The 24,742-nt window shown below is 44.0% G+C and overlaps 1 protein-coding gene across 1 annotated transcript; it reads right to left on the bottom strand.

Annotated features, from left to right (window-relative positions):
• Positions 1–197: 197 nt before the first annotated feature.
• Positions 198–23,770, bottom strand: mbtps1 (membrane-bound transcription factor peptidase, site 1). The gene is made up of 23 exons (XM_070831167.1): positions 23,629–23,770; positions 19,448–20,021; positions 17,226–17,489; positions 14,591–14,806; positions 14,270–14,380; positions 13,908–14,017; positions 13,128–13,244; positions 12,438–12,505; positions 11,275–11,377; positions 10,209–10,360; positions 9,071–9,232; positions 7,455–7,599; positions 7,116–7,304; positions 6,609–6,781; positions 6,360–6,475; positions 5,605–5,761; positions 3,720–3,844; positions 3,551–3,628; positions 3,273–3,413; positions 3,030–3,161; positions 2,762–2,888; positions 1,662–1,792; positions 198–1,210 (listed from the first exon to the last, which is right to left on the bottom strand). The coding sequence occupies exons 2-23, from the start codon at positions 19,644–19,646 to the stop codon at positions 990–992; spliced, it is 3,237 nt and encodes a 1,078-aa protein (XP_070687268.1). The 5' UTR covers positions 19,647–20,021; positions 23,629–23,770; the 3' UTR covers positions 198–989.
• Between the last annotated feature and the right edge of the window lie 972 nt (positions 23,771–24,742).

Below are 24,742 nucleotides of genomic sequence, written 5' to 3'. Positions count from 1 at the left end.
GAAAAACGGCAGCCCCCAGAGGGTGGAGCAGTCATTATTCCTCAAAGTGTCTTACGGGACAGAAATACACTGGTAGATACTGTAGCTACAGTGACAAGCGTCACGTCTGACAGGGGCTTTATCTTGTGCGTCATTAGAAGTGACTTCAAAAGGAAACGCACCTACAAACACATGACGGCAATAACCAAGCAGGTCACTTTGATTATGCTTTTTAATTGATGAGATATATCTGAACAAGTCCGTCACTGCTACTTTGTTGACCATGAGATCATGAAGGAGGATATCAACAGAATGACTGGCCAGTTCGTTCATTATACAAAATATAAAAAACAATGAAAAGACAGTGAGTTTAAACAGATATGGGCAGGACTTACAAAACAGCGGAGGGTGACACAGGAGAGACAACTGATGGTCCTCATGTTGGAAATGATTGAGAGAGAGTGTGTGTGTGTGTGTGTGTGTGTGTATGAGGGCGTGTTTCTATCTGGTTGTATGCCAACTGCTTTACTCTTAAAGTGCATACAGAATGTCTTGTATTTCTGTGTGTGTGTGTCTGTGTGTGTGTGTGTGTTTGGGTTCGGACAAATTCAATAAATATAAAAGTCAGACACATTTCATCCATAAACAAACGGTTTGGTCGAAGAAGAGAGAGGGAAATGTAGACAACACGTCTGTCTCAAACAGGCATTTTAGGGCCAGGTGCACACTGTGTGTTTCACGTCACGTGTGTAACACTGTCTGATACTGTTCATTAGTCCACGAGCACACACACCAAACACCCACGGACAGCCTTGAACAGACGGGAGGCACAAAAACTGTTTCAGCGGTACGTTCACGTCCGGCAGGCTCGAGTTTACCGGCAGTCGGAGGTCTGCCTCGGCAGTTCATCACACTCGGTATAATTCCACACCTCCGGCGCTGCTGCTCAACACAAGTTGTCCTTTTAACAGCGTCTCAGTTCCGGAGGTGAAGCCAGCTCACAGTTACGGTCAAACTGTGGGGTTTTTCCCAGTCGACTGCTGCTGCTGTTGCTGCTGCTGCTGCTGCTGGAGGTACGTGGGCCGTTTGATGCGGGGTTTCCTGCGCTTGGGTTTGCTCTTGGCCTTTGTGAGCTGGACCACGAAAAAGGACAGGACCACCATCGCTCCCAGGAAGGCGAACACAGGGATGGTCTGGCCCACTTCTTGGTTGTAGCGGCCGGGCATTATCCCTGAGGGGGGAGGGGCACAAGTTACCTTTATTCTTGGTTGTTCCTTTCATTTAAATACCCCCATATGTGCTACTGTAGTGAATAACAGACACTGCCACATCTGTCATTTTTAAAGAAACATGCTCAAATTGATTTCGTAGCTCTGAGGTGATCTTCTTGTCTAAAGTAGTGCTCGAGGGAAATTAGACTTTCTGCTCTATTGATGATAAACTCATATTCTCTCATTTATAAGAACCAGCCATGGATTATTAATGGTGTAAAATGAAGGAAACGATGAGGAACGATGTGTCATGTTTTATATTAATATCATTTCCACTGCAAAAGCTGCAATTAAGTTCCATGCAAGGTTTTAAAACAATGTTGTATAAAACTCTACAACTCAAGGAAATGCAGCTCTAAAACTAATCTCAGATCAGTCTGCTTTAAGGAGTAACTCTGAACCGTGCGTTACCTCCAGGGATGTCCCAGGCCCCACTCTCCCCCGGAGACAGAGGTCTGACCTGAGGACGGTATGGTCTCACGTTAGGTAGAGCCACTTTGTCCAGATCCACTGAGAGAAGCTTCTGGTGCTTCCACAGGTTACTGAGGCAGGAGAGGAAGAAACAGGAAGAGTGAGAGAGAGGGCCGCACAGATAATGTGCACAGCGTAGTATGTGTGAGTGTGAACTAAAGCTTCACTTTATGAGTTTATGAGTAGCTTTTACTTCAATTCACTCCGTTGACGGGACTGAAAAACACTGGTGTTGCCGGACAGACCAGTGACGGTGTGAGCAAAGCCGGCTGTAATGAGCCACAAAAGGTGACACTGATCAAAAACCTCGCGTTGGGCTGTACCTTTAGCTGCTGGTGTCGGCCTGCAGTCACAGTATGTTTAGACCTGGAGTTTGAAAGCCTTTCACACTCATTCGCTCTGTTGACAGGTTGAGGTTGAGAGGTAAGCGTGGCTAAAAATGTTCCACTCGCTTTGATGCTGAGGCAGGACCGGACTGGTAATACCACATTCAAGTGTCGCTCAAGAGTCAGCGGTTCTCAGGTGGAACGTAATGAGAGCCCATGAACGAGAGCGTTAGCACAGCTGAATTACCATTCAACGCAGCCTTTCTACTTCTAAAGTTGACCATAAAAAAAAATGATGTTTAATTTCGACCACAGGAGGCGATCAGCAGGGTCATTATGAAAGTCAAAGTTTCCAGCTGGTGTCTGATCCACCCTGCTAATCCATATCTGTAGCCTGGGGGCTAACAGGGCTGATGTTAGCATCTGTCGTGGACTTTACATGATGTGTTCACTTGACAGACTACTAAAACAGAGATCTGTGCCCACTCACTTGTGGCTCTGTGTAGGCTAAACACTTAATATTATGTAAGTCATGTTGTCATACTGTTTATTACTAATGCAATACAAGTTAGATTAAGTGCCGTCGGCACAGGTTGCTCATATGGGATACGTTTTCATTAGCCAGAAAGTGTTGATGATGATTTAGCATCACAAACACAGATATGGATGAAAGAGAGTGGTGGAAGCCTTCCATTAGTGTTCCATCAGACCTACCTGGGTGCTGTCTCGTTGACTGGCTGTGGCTTCGCCCAAGACAGGTGGGGGCATGCTGGCAGTGGGCGGGGCTTAGGGTCCCCCAGGTGAGCCTCTAGAACCTTGGAGTAGCGGTAAAGATGGTTGCCTGGAAGAATGGAAGGAATAGATCTGATTAATAATAGTGAAAACAGCACTCATTTTTACAAGCTGCTTGGCAGAAAGACGCAACAGCCAGGACAGAACAAAATACAATATTCAAGATGATCAACGCAATTTCATTCCTCACCTTCCAGTCTCTGTGGCAGTGGGCGCTCCGTGCCTGTGGGTGGTGCCACCCTGCTGTGGGAATGGCTGAGGCTGGGAGGGGTCATACTGTAGGAAGTGTACTGAAGGAGGGCGTCTAGCAGCCAGAAGCAGTCTGAGAGATCAAAAACACAAAAAGATGTGACTCAGTTGGCCCAGCTGTGCCCTTTGTTGTGTGTAAAACGATCAGACATACACACATCAGCACACACCAAAGAGAGGTTACCTTTCTGTCTGTGGCTGTCGTCTATACAGTTAGAATCACCGTACAGGGCGATGCGACCTCCCCCGTCAGACGGAGTTTGGTACAGTCCGAGGATGGGAACTCCCTCCACCACTGCTGTCTCCTGCTTTAACACTTCCAGACCTGTAAAAGCACACTGTGGTGTTATATCTGAGCTAAAGCCACAAAGATTAAGAAGTTAGCTCTCAGCCTGCATGGCTGCTTGCCAGCACTGTGCTACACTAAGCTGGGCTCAGTGCTTTTAAGAGGGGTGCTGATACCTTGGTCCTTTAGGTTCTTGGCAATCACTATTCCATCCTCTGGGAAACGGGCAATGCTGCAGCCTGAGGCGTAGTACACTGAGAGAGAGAGAGAGAGAGAGAGAGAGAGGTTGAATAAAACAATACTAAAAGACACTGAAGTAGCTGTGTGTGTGTGTGTGTGTCTTACTGTCATGATCAGCCAAGGTGAAGTCCCCCTCGTACAGCCCATCGCTGAAAGCCATCCCCCATACTGAGATCAGGTCGTTCAGCGCTGGAACGTTAGCGCCCCCTGTGTCTGGCATCCACCACTGCCTGCAGGACGAATCAAAAGCACCATCTCTACAGCCGCTCGTTTAGGCAACAACAATAGAAATCTACATGAATAACAACCAAGAGATCCCCCACTAGTGCAACAACTGGACTAATCTTCACCGTCAGTTTAACATCTGCCACAAACACAGCACTGGTGAAGGAGGGGCCACGTGAAAAACAAAGTCATTTTTACAGGAAATAAATCCAACACAGCCGGGTTAAAATGGCTTCAGGATGTCAGCAGGTTTCAGAATGCTAAAAATAGGAACTCAGTCATAAGTGAACAAGAAGGAGAAAAGCTTTACAATAGCGGTGCATTTAAAGAGTTCAGTTTTCTGCATGAAAGACTATTTGTCCATAAAAAGCAGCAATGAATGAACAAATCCCAAATGAACCATTGCCATTCAATTAAAACTGAATTACTCAGCATAATATTTTGAAGCCATGAAGACTATATTTAACTGTATTTAAGACCTTTAATCCTGTGGATATGGTGCGACAGCTTGGGTGGGATATGAATGGAGCAGTAAGGAATCATGTGTAATTTCCAGCTCTGCATGAGGAGCTCTGAATGTGAAAAGTCGTGATATATTACATCTATTACCGGGAGAGGAGGCATAAATAGAGCCTAACACGGCAGAGAGGGAGTGGGACAGAAACTGTGATACAGCGGGCTGTTAACTACACAACACACTTTATCTTGCTATCATTATAGTGTGATAACGCTGGAGGAGAAAGCAGGAAGGTCTGAGGTAATAGCTGCTTAATCTCATAGTGGAGGAAGAGGAAACGTATCATTTTGGACACAGGGAGCTTCCCAAATGATCACAGTCAGAGAGGACTAGAGAGCACCTGTGCACTATGATACAGTTGAAGTTCCAATTGAAACACAATGAATCCAAAACCACTCTGCATTACTTAGCAAATCTGTCTGGAATCGCTGAGGCTGCGATTTTTTTAATGTATTTTTTATTTTTATTTTTTAATCAGGGTGTTTTACACTTTGCATCTTTCACCATATGAGTCAGTGCCCAGTGCCCAGTGGTGTGAAGTGGGCGAGGCTCACTTGGTGCGTGGAATAAAGAAGATGATATCTCTGGCTCTGCTGCATCGATTTTTATCTAAAGCGGTCAGTGAGTCTGAAAATGTTACAGAAGTGCAATGCTAAATCGGTGGCATGATCAGTTAATAAATAATATCTTAAGTGTTTGTTTTATTTTGATTGTGGCTCATCTTCTCATGAATACTTAATGTTTAAGACAAACACTGAGATCTGGAGCGTGCAGGGGCTTCAATTATTAACCTGAGATTTGCAGGATGCATGTTTTCTAAAATCGAACAACTAGTTGCTCCAAAAGACTACGGCTAAATACAGTCTAAATAGAGTCTTTTTCAGTCAATTCTTTTTTCCTACATTTTTATTCACGTGTGACATGGTGTGCCGTGCAGAGAAACTGAATCAAAATGCATTATTTATTTATAGTATTTTGAATTAGGTGTTAGCTGTATGTTATGTTTGATATTACAGACACTGATTTTCATGGCGTCACCTTTTTATCAATGAGCCCACTTCAAACCCTAAAGAAGAGCAAAATGAATACACAGAAGTCTCTGATGTAAAATAGGAAAGAAATGTGTTGCTTATGTGCTAATGGACAGTAGAGCCCATCTGTCACAGTAAGGAATGTCTTCAACATCAGCCAGTCATATATATAGTGGCAATAATCAGCAGTGGTAAAGTGTGGAGGAGAGCTGAATACCTGGTGTTTTCATCATAGAACTTGACCTTCCTCATGACCGAGGTGTTGTACCAGTCACTGAAGATGATGAGCGACAGGCCGTTGTCAATGTCCCTCCTCAGCTTGGTGATCTCTTCAGGGAAATACTCCTCTTCACTATCCACCATCAGCAGCGTGCCTGCAGAGACAAAGCAGCAAACAGCCCTTTGGTTTGCATTTGTTTGCTCAGCCGTTAAGCCAACAGCACTCCTTTCAAAGTGGAACTCTTCTTACTCTGACATTTCTGTGTCTCAAGTGTCTGCACCAAGGGGTCTACCTGCGTCAGCAGGTTACATTTAAAATTGCCACTGTTTAATTAAATTGAAGGTTAAATGTGCAATAAAAATAAACATCAAATGTGAAAATACAGGCGCACTCCTCTGAGTAATACATAGGTTGCCTGTACAGGCACAGCAAAATGACAATAACTTGTCGAGTTAAAGGAACAACTCCACATTCCACAGCACGTACCTTCCACACGCGGTCTGTGTGTTACCTTTTCAGTGTAGCCAAACCATAACAGGATAACAGAGGCTTTCGAAGTCAGCCCTGACAGACATTTTGTGCTTGGAGTGAATTTTAAACCATACTTACGGTGTCTAATAAATAAATATTTAAGACCTTCCCAAACAGGATTTGAGACTATTTAATACATTTTAAGGCTTTTTATGAGTTAGTGTGGATTTAAGACATTTGAAGACTCTTTAGGGACCCGTGGCCACACTGTGTATTCTTACCGTACTGGCTGGCATCAAAGCAGGTGATGGGTGCTCCGAGCACCTCAACAAAGTATCCCATACTCCTTAGGTGCTGGTACATGTCCCTGAAGTTAGTGTGGATGTGGTCTCCATTCCTGGAAACATAAAATAATCAGTAACATTTCACATTTCAGTTGAAACAAATTATATCTTTAAACCAAAAAAAACAAAAATCGACTAAATCAGAGATGGGAGGCAAGATGGGTGGAGTGAAAAACACACACGCACCAGTCTAGCGGGTCGTTCTTCATGCGGAGGTTGTCTCGGGGAAAGTAGCCGGGCGGGTAGCGCAGGTTGTGGTACTGGTCCCACAGCACCCTCTTACTGCGCGGGGGTGTCGGCACAATCTTCACCTTGATGGGGAGCTTGACTGTGGAGGTCAGCTCGCCACCCACCTCGGACTGCGAGGGGGGAAAGGTAAAGAAAATGAACGGGTCACAACTACGGAGGAGTGATGAAATACACAAAGAAGATCTTGTGTAGTCTAGAACAGTGATTCCTAACAAGGGTACATGGACAGACTGAGCTAAGAATACTAAATAAAAGGTAAGTGAAAGATAAACACCCACACAGGCTTACAGACTGGTGCTCTGCTGATCTTTAATAAGTATACTGTCAGTCAGAAATCAGTTCAAGTGAACACATCTGGAACCTGATGGGGTTCTGGAGCCGCTGCTCTGGAAAAAGCTAAAGCTGCTTAGAAGACGGGGCACAGGTGTTGGTGCAGTGACTCACGTCGTTCTCTGCAGGCGACGCCACGGTGACCATCACATGACCTTGAGCGATCCCTTCCCACGACGCCGCCTTCTTAGCTACGGAGATGGACACAGCCAGGTAGCCGGCCCAAGGCCACAGCACTGGTGAATAGGAGACTGCCACATCGATGTGATCCCCATTCTGGGGGAGGTAGGGCTGCCAGATAGGCTGAACAGGAGAGAGAAACCTTGAGATGATTTTTTTCAGTAAAAGATGAAACACATTCATCACTTGTCCCCTTGCAGAACTTGAGGAAATAATATTCAGTAAATCGTAAATTGGAAACCAAAAGATATTCGAGCAGTCTTGTGTGTTCACCTTGTCGACAATCCTGCCGGTGACACCCATGCCGTTGAGGATGGTCACGTTGACGATGGTGGGCATTCCTCCATAGTAGATGGGCTGAGAGCAGTAAGGCCACATGTACGGACACTCAGTCAGGTCGATGTAGCTGGGAGAGAGACTGGCAGGAGACAAAGACGGGAGACGACACTGTAAAACTGTTTTTGGACGGCATACGCTTTTCTGAAACAAATATATTATGCGATGTCTGTCTGACACGAACCACGAGAAACGCAGACACAAGACAAAAAAACTCTGAACGAAGTTACTTGTATAGCATGAGTCCACCAACGAGCTTTTTGGATCATTACTGTATCCCTGTCAGTATTTCTGGGCAGAAACCAAAAACATAAACATTTTAATGTTAATTCTTATGTTTTTAAATGTGTCACTGTAAAAAAGATAAAGCGCCTGAAATAGCATTTACAGACTTCTTAAACTATCCACTTAAAAAACAAGATAATATTAATGATCATAAAGCATTGAACAAGGTAAAACCCGATCAACTAAATGTATTAGAGTAAGTTCAGATCAATGGCCTAACAAGAAAAAAAAAAGAGAAAAGCCCAGCATGTATGTAAATAGAAATATGTATGTTTTGAACCAAAGCGGTTTGAATCAATGTCCAAATTTTATACAGAAACCAAAGATCAGTAGTGGCACAGCTGGGAGCTGGTGTTCTTCCTCTGACTGCTGAGGTTGACAGATTCAAAAACATTCAGGAGGGAAACAGAGTCTAAGCGGGGGGGATTTGGGAGAAGTGGAAACTCAGTCCTATTGTCTATTGTATTGTACATACCACAGCAATCTAATAATGTCAGTTCTCTCAATGGCATGGCTTCGCACAACCCTGAAATATTCTGGTGGAAAGATCGTTAAGAATCGGAATGGTTTGTTAAGTTTGCTAATAGTGTCAAAGCCGGGAAGAGACGGCAAAATATCTAGAATATTTGTGCCATTAGTATTTCTACAGTATTATACAGCACATGTTTTTGTCAGTGATTTTAATAATCCATCCATTGTCTATACCGCTCGTCCTTATGATCCTCTCATGTTTAAGTCCAAGCACTCAGAACGCTCAGTTTACTTTCTAGAGACAGATCGATGTATTAGCTCTTCTCTGGTCAGCAGAAATACAGTTATGGAGAAAGATTTCAGTGGAACTTCTTCCAAATGGATCCATTTTGATTTCCTCTTCTACTGTCACTCTGGGTCACCACTGGAATCTACTGTGACTGTCTGTAGCTGCTATCCTTCATGAAGGAGTGGCTGCAAACTATTCAGAGCCACATTGCAAGCCTGTAGGCCGTGACTACTACTAATGGAGCACTCCTTTAAAAGGACCATTCTGCCAGCTTGAGCCCGTCCCGTTCCTCCCGAGAGAGAAGGCTGCGACAGCACAGGCTTTTGGGTTATGTAATTGTCGTGTATACGCCTACATGTGCAGCACAAGATTAATGTAGCTGAGGAACACACTTTGCCCGTCTTCAAATCCACACAGGTTTCTGAAGCCATGAACTGCCTGTACATCAGTGCTAATTAGCTCATGTTTGTATCCATGCGCTGAGATAAGAATAAGACTTTATATCTACCTGGCCTGAGGTCTGTAGCTGTTGAGGATCTGGTAGGCTCTGATCAGGTCTAGTTTCCCATGTCCCTGCTCAAACATGTTGACCCCCGGCAGCCTGCGGGCCGAGGCGATCAGGGCCTGCTTCATGGAGGCTGGGTTCACTAGCTCCCTGTTCAGGACGGTGCTGGATGAAAGAGTAGGACATGCTGGGTTAGTTTGAGAGTCTGCTGGTGTCAGATTTCACACATTTTTATTCAGAACAGTGCTGGAGGATAGAGGAGGGATGGGCTGGTGTGTGTGTGTGTGTGCCATTGTCCTGGGAGAGGGGAGAGGTGCCTGTTATGATGTTTAACCCGGCAACATGAGCATACAAAATAGGCTCAGTTACAGCTTTGTAACAAGAGGGCTTTCACTGAGTAAAGACGGGATGTTGACAGCCTGAGAATAATACCAGACATTAATCAGTGACACCCCTCCTTCCTCTGGGACACATTTCACAGAGTGCTCATGTAGGATTACAGCACAGGAGATAATTACAGCACAACAAGGTTGGAAAAAAATCCACATGCATCCTCTAATGTGTAACAGCAGCTTGGACAATCTCACTCAGAGTGTCATCACTTCAGCCACCACAGAAGAGCCTCAGAGAGCTCCACACTTTAGAACTTCTGCTCTATATCTGGCCCTGGTTTCTGACATTGTTGGGGCCTGGCAAGTGCCAGCCAATCTACCCACCACTTGTCAACATTTTTTAGTCTGGACATGAGTGTTGAACCACTTAGAGCCGTGCTGCTAGCATGCCTAAAATAGGCTAAGGGCTGAGCGAGGAATCTAAATAAGTTACTTTTTCACAATCATCTGAAAGTCAAGTATTGAATCTATACTTTTATTTAAAAAAAAAAGTCCCACTCACTTGAAGACACCTGGAGCTGCAATATCTTGGCAAGAAAATAACTTTAAATTGCCGATAAAAGCTCACAGCTGCAAACTAACAACTAACCTTTTGGTAAGATACACCTTAAAAAGGCACACTAGACAAACACAGCTGAGCAGCAATCTAATAAAATGTCAGCAGTTAAAGACTCTCACCATTCTAGCAAGCATAAAAAGGTCAAACCCCCGACATTTAATGACAGCACAGTCCAGTTTATGATGCTGACCTGGCCAGGAGAGTAACGGCCCCAGCCACCACAGGAGAGGCCACACTGGTGCCAGACAGAGAGCGGCATCCCTCCTTCATCCCTGATCCCCGGACACCAGAACCGTAGGTGACGATGTCGGGCTTCACCCTGCCGTAGCCCCCTGGCAGCTCCTGCACAGAGATGGATGACAGATACAGGTTCTTTGATGAAAACAGACACTCAAAAAGAATGACTGGCCTTTCAAATATTATAAAGCAGCACAGAAGGCCGTCTGAAATGGACATTTACTGTAGCCTTTCCCTTTAGAGTGTAATGTGCAATTGTTTTGAACGGAAATGCTGTACCACCTCAAACATGTTCGCACGCACATCAGCTGTTGCTAGAACCAAAGCTGCAATTGAAAATTGAAAATAGCTCTTATTTACACACATAAACGTATGTCTCAGTGCGTGTCATTACGCCCACACCATGAGGTCACACTCCGGTCAGAGAGGCCATTTAAAGCCACCATGCAACTCTCCCAAAGCTCCACCGCTGTTGAAAATATGGCCATTCTCAACACGAGGAGTTGATTGGAAATGTGATGGTTACTGACACGTAAATGTGCATTATCACACAATGGTAACATACAGAAGAGACAGAGACCAAAAGGAAGGGACGGAGCAGTAAAATAGAGAGGAAAAATGGTAGGAAGTGAAAATGAACTGCCTTTAAAAAGGCTGCACTGTGAAGTGTTCTTGATGTATTCAGTTTGGAGAATTGAGTGCTGTCTGTTCCTTCTGGTGTCTTCATGGCTGGCTGACAGTAGTTGAGGGGGCAGAGAGAGACAGACTGGATCAGAGAGTGAGGCCTTAATCAGATGTCTGCTTTGGGCTGCTGCTGATAAAAAAGTGGTGTGTGTGTGTGTGTGTGTGTGTGTGTATGATGGGATGTGGATGAGGGATCAGGAACTTACATTATGGTTGACTAGCTTCTAAAGCAGAGGGTAGATCTCTGGAGTAGATGTCTGCTCTAAAACTGATAAATGATGATTGTGCGTGTGCGTGTGTGTGTGTGTGTGTGTGTGTGTGTGTGTTGGGCTCACCCAGGTGGTCATGCCTCTGGAGGAGAACCTGGCGATGTTGTCCTCAAAGTCGATCCCTCCCACCCCGATCACATCCATCTGGTCTGCTGGGTTGTTCAGGGTGCTGAGAGAGAGAAACTTCCTTTACTTTATTTACTTAAAGGGATACTTTATGGTTCCATCTCAACACTAAAACACTTGAGTGAAAAAAACACAGAAAGAAAGGGGTCTCTGTTTCCTGTTTTGTCTTTTTAATGATCTTTTACAGAGAAGGAAGAGTCAGCAGATGTTCAGCAGGGTCATAAAACTCAGTTGGCCGCAAGGTCCTTCGGATAATCAAAGCGGTCAAAGTGGTGTAAGGGAAGCAAGCATTTATGCGCAATTAAACGAGGGTTTCATTAAACAATGACAGAGAAATTCTTCCACAATGAGAACATTTAAACTTCATCCATCTGAACTAATGCTGTAGTGAACTGGCTACAAACCACACTGATACTTTAGCAGCAGCCACTGTGGCTACAGGTGACAACTGTGGGATGATGCTGCCACTGTTAACATTTAGCTAATTAACATTAAAACTGTTTCGGTTCAATAACGTTCTGCTGTCAGTCAGCCAGGTGAAGGCAGGTTAGCCGGCTGCTGTCTACTCAGCTCCCCGGAGCTGCTTCTAAGTCTGTTTGGATTGGACAAAAATAAACCCACTAACATCTCACTTCCTGTGTGGATTCCCAATAATACCTAGACTAAATTATTAACACATCATATTCAGTACGTTCCAGCAGTGTATAATAGTTCCTAATGATATAATCGATTAAAGTAATGTGTCATAAGTTCATGTAAGTCCTTGATAGAGGTGACACTATAAATCGATGAGCTTCTTAAGCACCACTGCATCAGGTCTGATGGTGCTGACTGAAACTCCATAAAAAAAGGATTGATTAGCCTCCACATAATCGCACCAGTCCCGCTTTAAAGATGCAACCGCATGAAAAAAAAAAAAACATTGTATAACTAATGTTACAGCCTAAAGCAGGCAAAAAACAAAGCTCTTTGTAAAAGAAATTTAAAAAGAGAAGGAAATTGATTTCAGTGTTTTAAAACTGTCTCAGGATAAAGCCTTTGTTCAAAGCTCCTTTTTCAAGAGTACGAACGCGATTGTTTGGAAGTTAACGTGATTAGCATACCCATACAGAGGTCCATCGTTGCCAATAGCAGAGACCATGATCACTCTGTTGGCAGTGAGCTCCCACACCTGCCAATCAAACAAGAACATTAATTGAGTGTTGGGGGGAAAAATGACATTTCTACAATGAGTCACATTATGTACTACTTCTGATTGTCTTTGCAATAATGTCACATAGATACTTCAGTCCTTTGTCACGGTTTCCAGAGGCTGCCGCTTTTACACTCTGCACATAAATCTTAATAATATGCTGATCCATGCTTCTGTCAATCAGTATGTGAATCACAAAAGGCCCTGTGCCTGGGCAAATGTCTTTGGTCTGGAAGCTTGTAACAACACAATTAATTACGTATTTTCACATTTAGAGTTTAATAGAGCAGATGACATGTTGTTTTGAGCTCATCAGTGAGCATGTTGCAGATTACAGTTGTCATGCACATGTCTAATCACCTGGTTAGACCAGTTTGCACCGTCAGTTAACCTGCTCATTAACACATTGTGAGCTCAGAGGGAGGAAGGGAGGATTGGGGACTATTTTCACACGTAGACAAACATCTAAACATCTGCTAGCAGTTCTCAGGGACCTGGTTAAATATCAGTCACAGTTGGCCGGATGCCACCGTGTGACTGCAGCATCCCAGTGTGTTATATTAACCGCCTCTGTTTCTGGATTCTAAGTAGTGTTGCTTACCTTATCAACAAAGGGGTGGTCCATGAAGTCAGGCCCCCCAATGCTGAGGTTGAGAACATCTATCTTCTTCAGGATGGCGTAGTTGAAAGCATCCAGGAACCACGAGGTGTACGATACCTGGGGGGGTGAGGAGAGACAAACACATCATGTAATCTGAAGCATCTACAACGCTCATCTGATTCAAGACTGATATTAATACGTCACTGACTTGAGGAGAAGGCTCACTATAGTATTAGTGTTAGCACAGTTTCTCTGGATCAGCCAGAATATAACTGGTGCACGTGACGCTGCACAGGAACGTTTACTGAACGTTCACCAAAAAACATAATAAATAAATAAACCGCAGCCATGACATTCAAAGAAACTGAAATAGACAACGCTAGAACACAAAATTGAATTTTGGGAATACAACAACTGGTTGTCTTGCAGAGTTAGATGAGAATGTTTAAACTACTCAATTCTGCCCATTCAATGTGGAGCTAGCAACTAATTAGCTTAGTATAAGGACTGGAAACGGGTGAAAACAGCTAGTTTGGTTCTGTTGAAAGGTAAAATACACACACACACATACAAATGAACATGTTACATCCAGTGTTCTTCAGCCATACAAAAACTAGTGTAAAAATGACATGTGGTGCTGTGAAGGTTATGCATTACCCTCTATGTCACCTAAACACAAATGATCTTCTCTAGCATACACATTTCTTTGAACTTTTGTTTAACCTTTCAGTAATACCTTTTTTTTACTACTACACCTGGACTAAAGCACAGCTGTGTTACCTGGTTGTTGGTGAATACTCTGAAGATGTGCAGCTCTGAGTCAGGGGCAAAGCCCTGACACTCCCTCATACTGGCTATCACTCCTGCAACGAACGTACCGTGGCCCAGACCTGAAAAACAGGACAAGATATTGATCGTCCTTCAGCCATCTTTGTCTCTGACACACACTTCTTAGGTCTCATTCCAGCGCTCTGAGTACAGCCTCTGTTTACCTTCCACCACCCTCCTATTCACATCATACATTGTATGTCCCGATCCTGATCCCGATTGTATTTTTGTTGTGTTAGCAATGACCATTATCAATGCGGTGGATTTCCTTATCATTTACTAGTCATCATCATCACTATGTTCTTCCTCCTCACCATCATCCAGTGTCTTTTCATTAGTCCAGTTGGTCCGTTCCTTCACGTTCTTAAAGTGTGGGTGCTTCTCGCTCAGACCTGTATCAAACACGGCCACCTTCACACCCGAACCTGTACACAGAAGACACAGATTCAACCCATTTCAGTTAAAGCAAATGGGCTGTCGCCAATAATTACATAAACAAGCTGCCGCACTATTTCTAAGACCCCAAACAAATCAAGTAATTTCTGTTTGATCATATAAATATTTAGCAGCAGATGTTTAGTCAGGCCCTTCTACCCTGGCCCTCTACCAGAGAAGTCAAAAGTCCAGGGTCTAACCGGTGTGTCCCATCTGCCAGAGCACATCTGCCTGCAGGATCTGGGCGACATGGCGGGGGATGGCTCGCAGCAGACGCCGGCTGGAGTGGCGACCAGTGGCGTGCCAGAAACCCGAGCCCAGTGACAGACTGGTTCGTCGGAAAGGGCGGGATGACTGCCACGACTGCCATTTTTGCGTCCCACGGGTGGCATTGCAGGGTGCAGCAGGTTCAGGTGCTATGGAGACAGGACACAAGAAGTGTTACAGCAAAGGTAAAATTAACAGTAGTTCATATTTGCATTTAATCACTAGACATAAGGCCATCTAGCTTTTATGATTTAAAATTCTACTTGGACGCAGAAATATTTTACTTACAATGTTGCTAGATGAACAACTCCCCCTCTATGAAGGGCAGCAGCTAATTACATGCCCTGTTACTACCGTCTGCCCCTCCAGCCCCTCCTGCAGACAACACAATCTCCCTGTTAACCTAATCATGCTCATCAAGTTCAGACCCCTCATTTCAAGTCATTTCTCCCCTTTTACTTTCTTTTCTTTTCCATTCATCCTTTAGATGTGATGTGAGGCTGATCACAGCGGCCTCGTTTGAGCCAATCTTATCACAATTTCAATCGCTTGGACAGAGCAAATTATCATGAGATCATTAGAAAACAGCAGCAGAGCCCTGCAGAGCTTTCTATGCCTTTAAAGTGAGCGTGAAAAGGGTAAGGTCTCGTCTCTTATCTTCCCTACTAATTAACTATTCCACTCTATAACCAGGTTCAGCTTATCTTGAGCCATCTATCGTTCCCAGGAGGCTACAGGCACTGCAGCCACTTTCCTACCACTGATTGCTTCAATTTGCTTCAACTGAATTCAGTGCACGTAATGTACATGAATTCATGCTTTCTCGTGCATTCAGAATACATTCACGGACTTCTGTTAATAAACAAACCATGCAGGCCCTAGCATTATTAGCGCAGTCTTTATGTGCAAAATGTGTGGTTTCAATTATCACACTGTGTGTCGATTTGATGCTCACATTTTGAATCAAGTCTGGAAATCGTGTGAGCAAGAGGAGACAGTTTAGTTAGAAAACCAAGTGAACAGCTGGACCGTACAAGTGATGTCACTCACTGACACACTGAACATGTCCGACACACACCAACAGAAACATGTGGACAGGTCTGAAGCTGTCCTGAGATAACAGGACTTTCAAAATCTGTGAAAGGTATGAAAAAACTGAATAATTACATTTAATGAAGTTAACATTTAATGAAGTAATAAAGTTGCTGGCATTTAATGGAAGTTAGGAATATTTTGAAGAGTATACATGCCATTTAAAAGTTGAGCACAACAAATAATGTCTAGAAGATGCCGAAAGATTTCTTGTCACAGTATAGCGCATTTTCTGTAAACTCAATGAATACTGTAATTAAATGACCACATGGAAGGACTATTTCTTATTACTTTTTGAATTATATACTCGACAAATAAGAAGTACTTACTCATAATTGACTATTTTTCTCTGTTGATTTAGAGCCTTTGTGCAAATTTACAATGAAGCATATAAAATATTTATGTATGAACTAGACTGGTCATTTGAAAAGTATGGTTTTCAAATACCTAAACCACGTCCAGACAGAAGTCACCCCCCCTTTAAGTACAAGCTCCTGGTTTTGTCTTAGCTGGCCGGAGTCCCTCTCCTGTTCATCCAGTCTCAAATCATCAAGAGTGTGATTTGCAACACAATGAAACAAACAATAGAGCATAATATGAAATGATACATGTTTTTCTATCGTCAAATGATACGTGTTATCCTATCGTACAGCCCTAGCTGAAAATATGGATGAGTAGGGAAAATAGGAAATAGAAAAAGTGATGAAAAGTGTTGAATCTCAATGTTCCATCAATTTATCTGAATGCATAAAAATGCAGATAAAATGTTGGATGCTGAGAAAACTATTTAAGTTGAGAGAAACTCCTACTAATGTCCTAAATTAGCTGAGCAGCTTGAAACACAGCCACTATGAACAAATAAACTTTTCCCATTAACAGATATTTATAACATATTTCTTATCTATAATGCAGGAGGTACCATTTGTTGAGTTAAACATGATTTTAGAAGTTTTACAGAGATTTAAAACTAAAAGACACCGACTAAAAACTTAAGGACTTAAAAGGTTTCCAATGCTACACATGGCCTCCATACTGATACTGTATGTGTACATGCAGGCTGGGGGCACACTGAAGCCTTTCATCCAGTGCCAGGCGCAGGGCGTGCCCCGCCCCCCCATCCAGGCAAGCCGCACCACATTGACTCACCTTCTCCCTCCCAGGGTGAGCAAACACAGACGTTCTCTGTCCCTCCTCCCATCCCCCAACACCAGACACACACACACACACAGTCCTGCATCAACACCCCAATGTTGGCGTGCACCACACATTAAGATATACAATCCTTTCTTACACCACAAACAGTGGAGAGAGAAATGCATCCTGTGCCTCAACAAACAAAGAGACATTCTGTGACCGGCAGCAGACAAACAGCTTTCTGTAACTTTGCAGAGTTTTATATTTCTTGGGTGGACGTGCCAACCTGAAAGACACTGTGATCCTTCTTTCTGCACAATAACACCATATTGTCAGACTTACAGGGAACGTGTTTGAGGACGCGGAACACTTTGCGTTGCGGTGTCACCCTCTTGATGTAAGGGTGGTCCTCTAAGGTCAGCAGACTGCTGGGCGAAGCCTGACGGATGTGAACCAGCTCAAAGTCGCTGGGGAAGTCCGAGGCTGGGTTTTCTCTCGGAACGATGTGCCACTCGAGCTCGCCGTCCCTGGTGTTCCGCAGGGCGCTGCTGATGTACAGGCCGCGAGCTTTGGCCGAGAAATACCCCGTAAATGCCACGATGTACTCTGGAGAGGCAGAGAGAATGTTTTAGAGAACAGACAGTACAGGAGATGTGCCGATAAACTGTATTCAGACGAGCAACATTTTACTGGATAGAAGGGGTTCTATCTTTGCCATGATAATCAAAGTCCTAATCAGTATTCGAATGGTTCTTATGGTTAATTTTTCTCATATGCTGCGATATTTGGTGTGACCACTTCTTGCCTTCTAAACAGCATCAGTTCTTCCAGGTGCACTCAGCAGGTCGGTTGTTCTAAACATGTTGAAGAACTAACCACAGATCTTCTGTGGATGTCGGCTGCCTCAGATCCTTCTGTCTCTTCATGTAAAGACAGACAGACTGGATGATGTTGAGATCGGGGCGCTGTGGGGGCCACACCATCACCTCCAGGACTCCTTGTTCTTCTTTACGCTGAAGATAGTTCCTAATGACACTGACTGTATTTGACTGTTTGGGGCCAATCGGACGCCTCCCTGATGGTACTGCATGATGGATCTGCCTGTATTTCTCAGCAGGACACCATTAACTCTGACCAAATCCCCAACTCCATTTGCAGAAATGCAGCCCAAAACGTATAAGGAACCTCCACCAGCTTCAACTGTTGCTTGCAGACATTCATTATTGTACCGCTCTCCAGCCTTTTGGTGAACAAACTGTCTTTTGCTACAGCCAAATATTTCAAATTTTGAGTCCAGTCCAGAGCACCTGCTGCCAGTTTTCTGCACCTCAGTTCCCATGTTTTCATGCATAGTTGAGTCACTTGGCCATGTTTCCACATTGGAGGTTTGGCTTTTTGGCTGCAATTCTTCCATGAAGACTTCTGGCCAGACAGTAGATGGGTGTACCTGGGTCCCACCGGTTTCTGCTAGTTCTGATCTGATGGCACTGCTGGACATCTTCAGATTTCGAGGCGAAGTGAGCATAATGTGTCTTTCATCTGCTGCACTAAGTTTTCTTGACTAATCACTGCATCTACGGTCCTCAACGTTGCTTTGTGCTTCTTCAAAAGAGCTTCAACTGCCCAGTCTGCTCTGAAATCTTTGCCTGGAAGAAACCTTACTGATGCAGAATAACTACCTGGTGTCTTGTTGCTGTGCTCAGTCTTGCCATGATGACCTGTGACATGAAACCGTCTTCCACAACCTCACTTTGGTAGCAGAGTTTGGCTGTTCCTCACCCAGTTTTAAGCTGTTTCTGTTTCAGTTAAGGACTGTGTTTCAACCTACACATGGAAGTGATGATCATTGGCATGTGTTTGGTATAATTGGCTAATCACACACCTGACTGTGATCTTACAAAATCCCTGACTTTCTGCAAGTGTATCTAGAAGAACTGATGCTGTTTTGAAGGCAAAAACTGATTTGATTTAGATTTTTCTGTTCACTCACTTTGCATTTTGTAAATTGTTATTGTAAATAAACAATAATAACATGATTAACATATATTACATAACATGTTATAACAATAATAAACACACACACACACACACACACACACACTGTGAGAGATCACAGGAAAACCAAGTGCATGTTGGGTCTCTTTGCATCTAACAAACTATTTGGTGTCATCCTTTCTAAGTCCTTTGGACACACAATCAATTGAAAAAAGAAGCAGCAAACCATCTGTTGACATGCTTATTCCAATATCAGTATTTACATAATCTATGCCAGCTGGATGGGCATTGTTACATCCTCAGCTCAGCACAACAATTCTTTTCGATGGGGTTGCAATGTGATGCTCAGCTGATAAAGGCACATACTAAGTGCCTGCAACTGATCAGTTTGAACTGCTTTTGTCCTTTTTTTGCATTTTATCTTGATCTCTCACTGACACTCTCACTTGTGGTGTCTTCAGTCTAAATCACAACTAAAAATACAGAAATGCATTTCTTCATGAATGAATTTCACCTAATAAAAGACACAATAAAAAAAAACATATCCGCTTTTCTGAACTATTTCTTACCATGTTCCACCACCTTGGAGGAAAACTCCAGTTTGAGGGTTAACTGGGAGCAGTTGGAGCCAGATGATGAAGGGAGGGGCTCAGGGTTGGGGGCGTGGTCGGAGCCTGATTTGGCTCCCACTGACTCCATCCCAACCAGAGGCAGGAAGCCCACCAGCAGCCCCAAAAGCACGGATGCCCACACAGGAAGGAGCAGCATTTTGAGATGTGAGAAGTACTGCAAACTATCAGTTTGACCAGGCCGTCTGAAAATCTGCCGTTTCAGATGAAAAATGAGCAGCTAAAACCTGGTTCAGGGTCGTGACAGAGCATTTCAGGTCCACAGCTCCAACAATGAGTCCATACTGCAAACGGCCTGAGCAGCTAGATTAATTTCTTTCTGCGTTTTCTCTCCATGGTGGTAGTCCAGCGTGGAGGTCAGTGGCACTGCCAGAGTGGGAGCATAGCCGCCATGTTGAAAACCGGAGGACACAACCAGTAAGAGCAGCGGATAGATGGGGGGTGGGTGGGAGCAGTGATGGATGGAGATGCTGGTTTCAATTTAGAGTTCCACTGCAGTGCCTCAGGTTTTTATCTGCAAGGAAAAGAGCAACAACCAGCATGAATAATTAGAACAAAGCGTGTTGACAAAGAAATGGATGTTTGTGAGTGCGGCATGAATACAGTACAAACATCTACTTGCAGTGAGTAATTGTCCAACTTTCATTCATTCCTATCACTTCAGGTTAACGGCAAAATTGATTTTGTGAAAGAAACGCATCACAACTGTGGCTGCAAAAAAAACCAACAAAAAAAACATCTAGTGACTGAAATCCATGATTCAGATTAGAGCGGGACAATGCTGTTGTTTTGAGCCCAATACCCCACAGTCAACACTTAGAATAATGAAAAATATAATCATTAATCATATACTGTATATAGAGATTTGTTTATTAACTCAGAGCACAACACACACAAACACATTTACTTTTGTTAGGTCAATTATACAGCAACATATATTTTACACATGGTCCCACCAGACCAAGAATGGGTGTAATAGAAAAACCACTAAGTGTATTGAATGGAACAAAGGTGTGTGTATTTGTACAAGAATGTGTTACTCATTCTTTCAAAAGTTATATAAGCTCACTTATGAATTGATTGAAAAGCAGTTAAAATCTTTTTCTACATAACAATCGCCTACAGGCTGAACATTTACTGCTGCGTTTTATTGCTCTGTTATTTCTTGTAGCATATCTGCCAGCATGTAAGCAATGGAGATAGTAGAGATTACATCAGCCCTGCCATATCAGTCAGGCTTAATCTTTATCAACCAAAATCTACTCAGTTGTTCTCTGGCCTCGGGTCTATCTGTCTATCAAGTTAATGACAATCTGTTCATATGTGTTTAAGATTTGGCAAATCAGCGACGGAACATCCGCTCTGCGCAGATGACAACTTAGTTTGTTTTCTACTCCCGCGCACCACCAAGGTTCTGGAAAACAACCTTACAGAGGCTTTGTTTCCTTCTCTATCCCGTCATGCAGCGCTCAGAGAAAGAAGCGTTTCTTCTTTCTGCTGTGCCGAGGGGAAGGAAGGGAGGTGCTGGGTGCAGAGAGGTGTAGACTGTGGCACTAACCTCTCCTTCCTCATGTGGCCAGTTTGTGCTGCCCCATCGGGGGAACAACTATGTTACTAGATACAGCGCGCACACACACGCGGAGATAAATCTTTATCTTACCTGCAAGGATGGCACAGCTTTCTGAGTTATACAGATACAGCCAGTGACCACCAACTGATCCAGTGAGGAGACTTAACCACATAACTGATGCACTATGAGCTCCTTTAATACAAACTCAACAAAACATCTGTCTGCTGCAGTGAACCCCATCCTGCACGGCACAAAGGCCTCTACAGGTAGATAAACACAGCACATACACACTGCAGCCACAAAACCACCAACCAGCACAATCCTTCGACTGACCTGCAACTGTGTGATATACGACTCCTCGACACACTCAGACACACACACACACACACAGACACACACACAGACACACACACAGACACACACAGACACACACACACCTGTATCCTCTTGGGCTGCATCAAAAGGGAGATACTGGGCAGGTACAGGTTTGTTTCCCTCTGCCCCAAGGCTTGGACAACCAGGTAATAAAACAGGCACTCACACACACACACTCACGAACACACACACTTGGCAACCAGCTCTACACTGACTGAGGGTCCAGCCCACGTTACATAAGATGACCTCCCTTCCTGCAGAGTCTGTAACTGCCTCCTACCTCACATCAGAGGCTTTCGGTTCCTATAGAATAGCAACATGAGCTGATCCATTTATTTAGGAAATTCTCTTTTTTTCCTACCCACCCAGTCTCATTTGGGGGAATCATTGTATTGATTAGCCTTCACAGAACCCACTCATTGACTGCTGTTGCACTGTGGAGCCACTGCTCTCTGACTGTTGGGCTTTTTTGGCTGCACGGCGCATGTGAGCAGCATGTTCCAGAGCTGGTGTGCAGCTGTACAGCAAGGCGTGTGCACATGTGCGCATGGCTTCAGTCTATTTGATCCAGGCAGGTGTGATTCTATCGCCTGGCTGTCATTACAAATCAAACACTCCCAACAAAGGAAGAAAACAAGTTAACCACTCCAGTATATATTGTAAATGTGTGCGTGTGTGTGTGCTACCTGACAGCAGCCGTACTAATGACTGCTATGAAGCGAGAAGCAGAGACGAAAAGATTTAAATGGCACCGAATTGTATAAACAAGTCAAGATTCTGGTATACGGTGTACTTATGGTGATGATATCTAAACCCAAATCACTAAAGTATAATTTTGTTCTCCTGTTTATGTCCTGGTCTCCTCTACAGAGACAGTAGTAACACAAGCAAACATAACTTATATTACCTTCTAGCAGGACCTCCAGGTCAAAGGTAATTATTAGGTCTATAATTAAGTTCTCAAAACCTGTGCTTTCATTGTATGTATGTGGTCACACGGCAGCCCCCGCTCAGCCTTGATGACACAGTGGATAACAGATGAAGATATGGGCCTACACAAGTGACACTAGTGGAGACGATGTAATTAAAAGCCCCCGGCTGGGCTGGGCTGATAGGAGGGGGCTCAATCACTAGTTCCGGCTCGAGGCAGGATCCCTGCCTGTGTGAGACAACAATACAGACTGCTGGGTTCAACCCAGTGCTGTAAAAATAGCCACACTGGTTAGGGCAGGGCTGCAAAAGACAGGCTGGGAGTACCTGTGTCAACATAACACCAAGCCACAAAAAATACACCAAACCTCCAGGCGAATGAAGATTAGTAGCTTGGAAAAGACCCCCGGCACAAACAGGGGGACAGATGGGAGATCAGCCGAGCTACCAACCTAGAGGCAGTGAAAGGGGATTGATTCTTTGAATGTTAACAGCTCGATCCCTTAAGAAATGACTGTTAGCAGAAAATTGGTGTGACTGTACCAGTTTTGTCAGGATCCACTGCTCCTCCAGAGACAATAAGACAGAAGCAGAAGTAAACAGACATGCAGACTGACAGAGGTTAACAATGGATGTGCTGTTGGTAGGAAAACATGTAGGAATCCAATGTTTCAGTGCTGAAACAGACTTCACCTTGTTCTTTTCCACGCTGGTATTCGCTGTTAAGTTTCTGGGCGAATCAAACACAGTAGAAAAAGCCATACTTCTGAACACATGGGCTGCAGTTTACATTAGAGGCTCCATAAAAAGGTCCAGTGTGTCACCAGATCGCCAGGCCGGGCCGGGACATTAAACAGCAGCGTGCTGCTCCCCACTGCGACACAACACTTTATTTAAAAGACTGCATGTCCGACATAAACACAGCGGCTCGTCAGCTAATTGAGCCAAATCACAAAACAAAGCTGTGTAGCGTTAGCAGGCACCAGCAGACACGCTGCAGGCGGAGGAGAAGTGTCTCTGAGGAGGGCACTTGTGTTGTGGACTGTAAATAAGCTTGTTAGAGAACCATTAGGGCTCGTGTTCATGTCGCGGAGGCTCCACTCAGCCGTCTGAAATTGGCTTTGTAAACAAGAAGACGTGCTAATAGATTTTTCAGAGGCAGCAGTCTATCACATGTACAGCGTTAGCGAGCTAGCTTGGTAGTAGTTTGCAGTGTCCGCTGATGGTTTGAGATAATTATACTCACCGAGCTCAACAGCGTCTCACTCGTCGCAGTTAAGTTTGTATCGTTTGCTGTCCGTGTATTGATGGACTGGCAGCCTGTCGGAGGCTAGTTTATGTCCGCCGAACAATAGCTAGCAGTAAACACACTAAACGCTGCAGCCGCAGACCACTGACGTCTGGTTATGACAGGGTGCCATGTTTGGTTTACTTATCCTCCTCAATCACCGAGCACAGTTAGTTCTCCGGCACATTTTAGATGATTAACATCGTATGAAGTTGGTTCATTTGTTACATTGTTTTTGTATAAACGTGTAGCACAGCTCACGTCATCAAATCGCTGCCACGATAGCTTTCTTCTCGCATTTCTAAAGCACATTTCATTAGTATGTGGAGCTCGGCACCATACCTGGCAACCCGCAGTGCCTCCAGCCCTTGCGGTCACGCCGCGGTGCTGCCAGCAGAGGGCGCTGTTCAGCGGGCAGACACTCAGCGTAGTAGAGGAAGACGACTTAAAGGACTGGACATGCTTGTTTCAGACAGCGTGGTGTGAAATGCAAACATAGTATGTTGGTGCACTCACTCCCACCAGAATGTATTTTTATTTTGTAACCAGGATAGTGTAGCACAGTCAAAATATTCAGACATTTAAATGGATCTTGTGATGTCTCCAGTGGTTTACATATAAATAATAAAATGCACTGGCTGTGTATTAGGAGTGTGGTTGTTTCTATGACCATTCAGCCTTACTTCTATCAACTTGATGGTTTATTCCTAATATAAAAATATTATTTCTAGCAATTTATAAAAACCTGAAGTGAAAAGAACTACATAAAAAGCCTATTTCTGTTTCAGTTTGGCCTAATGTTAATGTGCACTACTTACATGCTTTCAAAGGGTAAAGAACCACTATTGCTGACTATTTCACATCATAATGCTAAATCTGAAGTGCAGCTTTATAGAAGCTCATGGTAAATGTGCACTGAGGTGGAAGAAGGAATAACAAACAGTAAAGCAGTGACCCTGAAGATGACAGCAGTTTGTCTACACTTGAAATAGTGTAAAAAAAAGAGGAAAACAGTCTAACGAGTCAGGTTGGAGTGTTTTATTGGCACATACAACTCACCGTTTAAAAAAAT

This window comes from Pempheris klunzingeri, chromosome 5 (assembly GCF_042242105.1).
Source record: "Pempheris klunzingeri isolate RE-2024b chromosome 5, fPemKlu1.hap1, whole genome shotgun sequence".
NCBI classification, from domain to species: Eukaryota; Metazoa; Chordata; class Actinopteri; order Acropomatiformes; family Pempheridae; genus Pempheris; species Pempheris klunzingeri.
Note: the sequence above shows the minus strand (reverse complement) of the source record. Positions and strands in the feature narration are given on the sequence as shown.

Excerpts from the sequence above, each read along its gene's own strand:
- mbtps1 (XM_070831167.1), bottom strand. The coding sequence starts at position 19,646 with ATGCTGCTCCTTCCTGTGTGGGCATCCGTGCTTTTGGGGCTGCTGGTG. Across the intron at positions 3,629-3,719 it reads CACCTTGGCTGATCATGACA|TGTACTACGCCTCAGGCTGC; the intron begins GTAAGACACACA and ends TCTCTCTCTCAG. Across the intron at positions 1,793-2,761 it reads GTCAACGAGACAGCACCCAG|TAACCTGTGGAAGCACCAGA; the intron begins GTAGGTCTGATG and ends CTCCTGCCTCAG.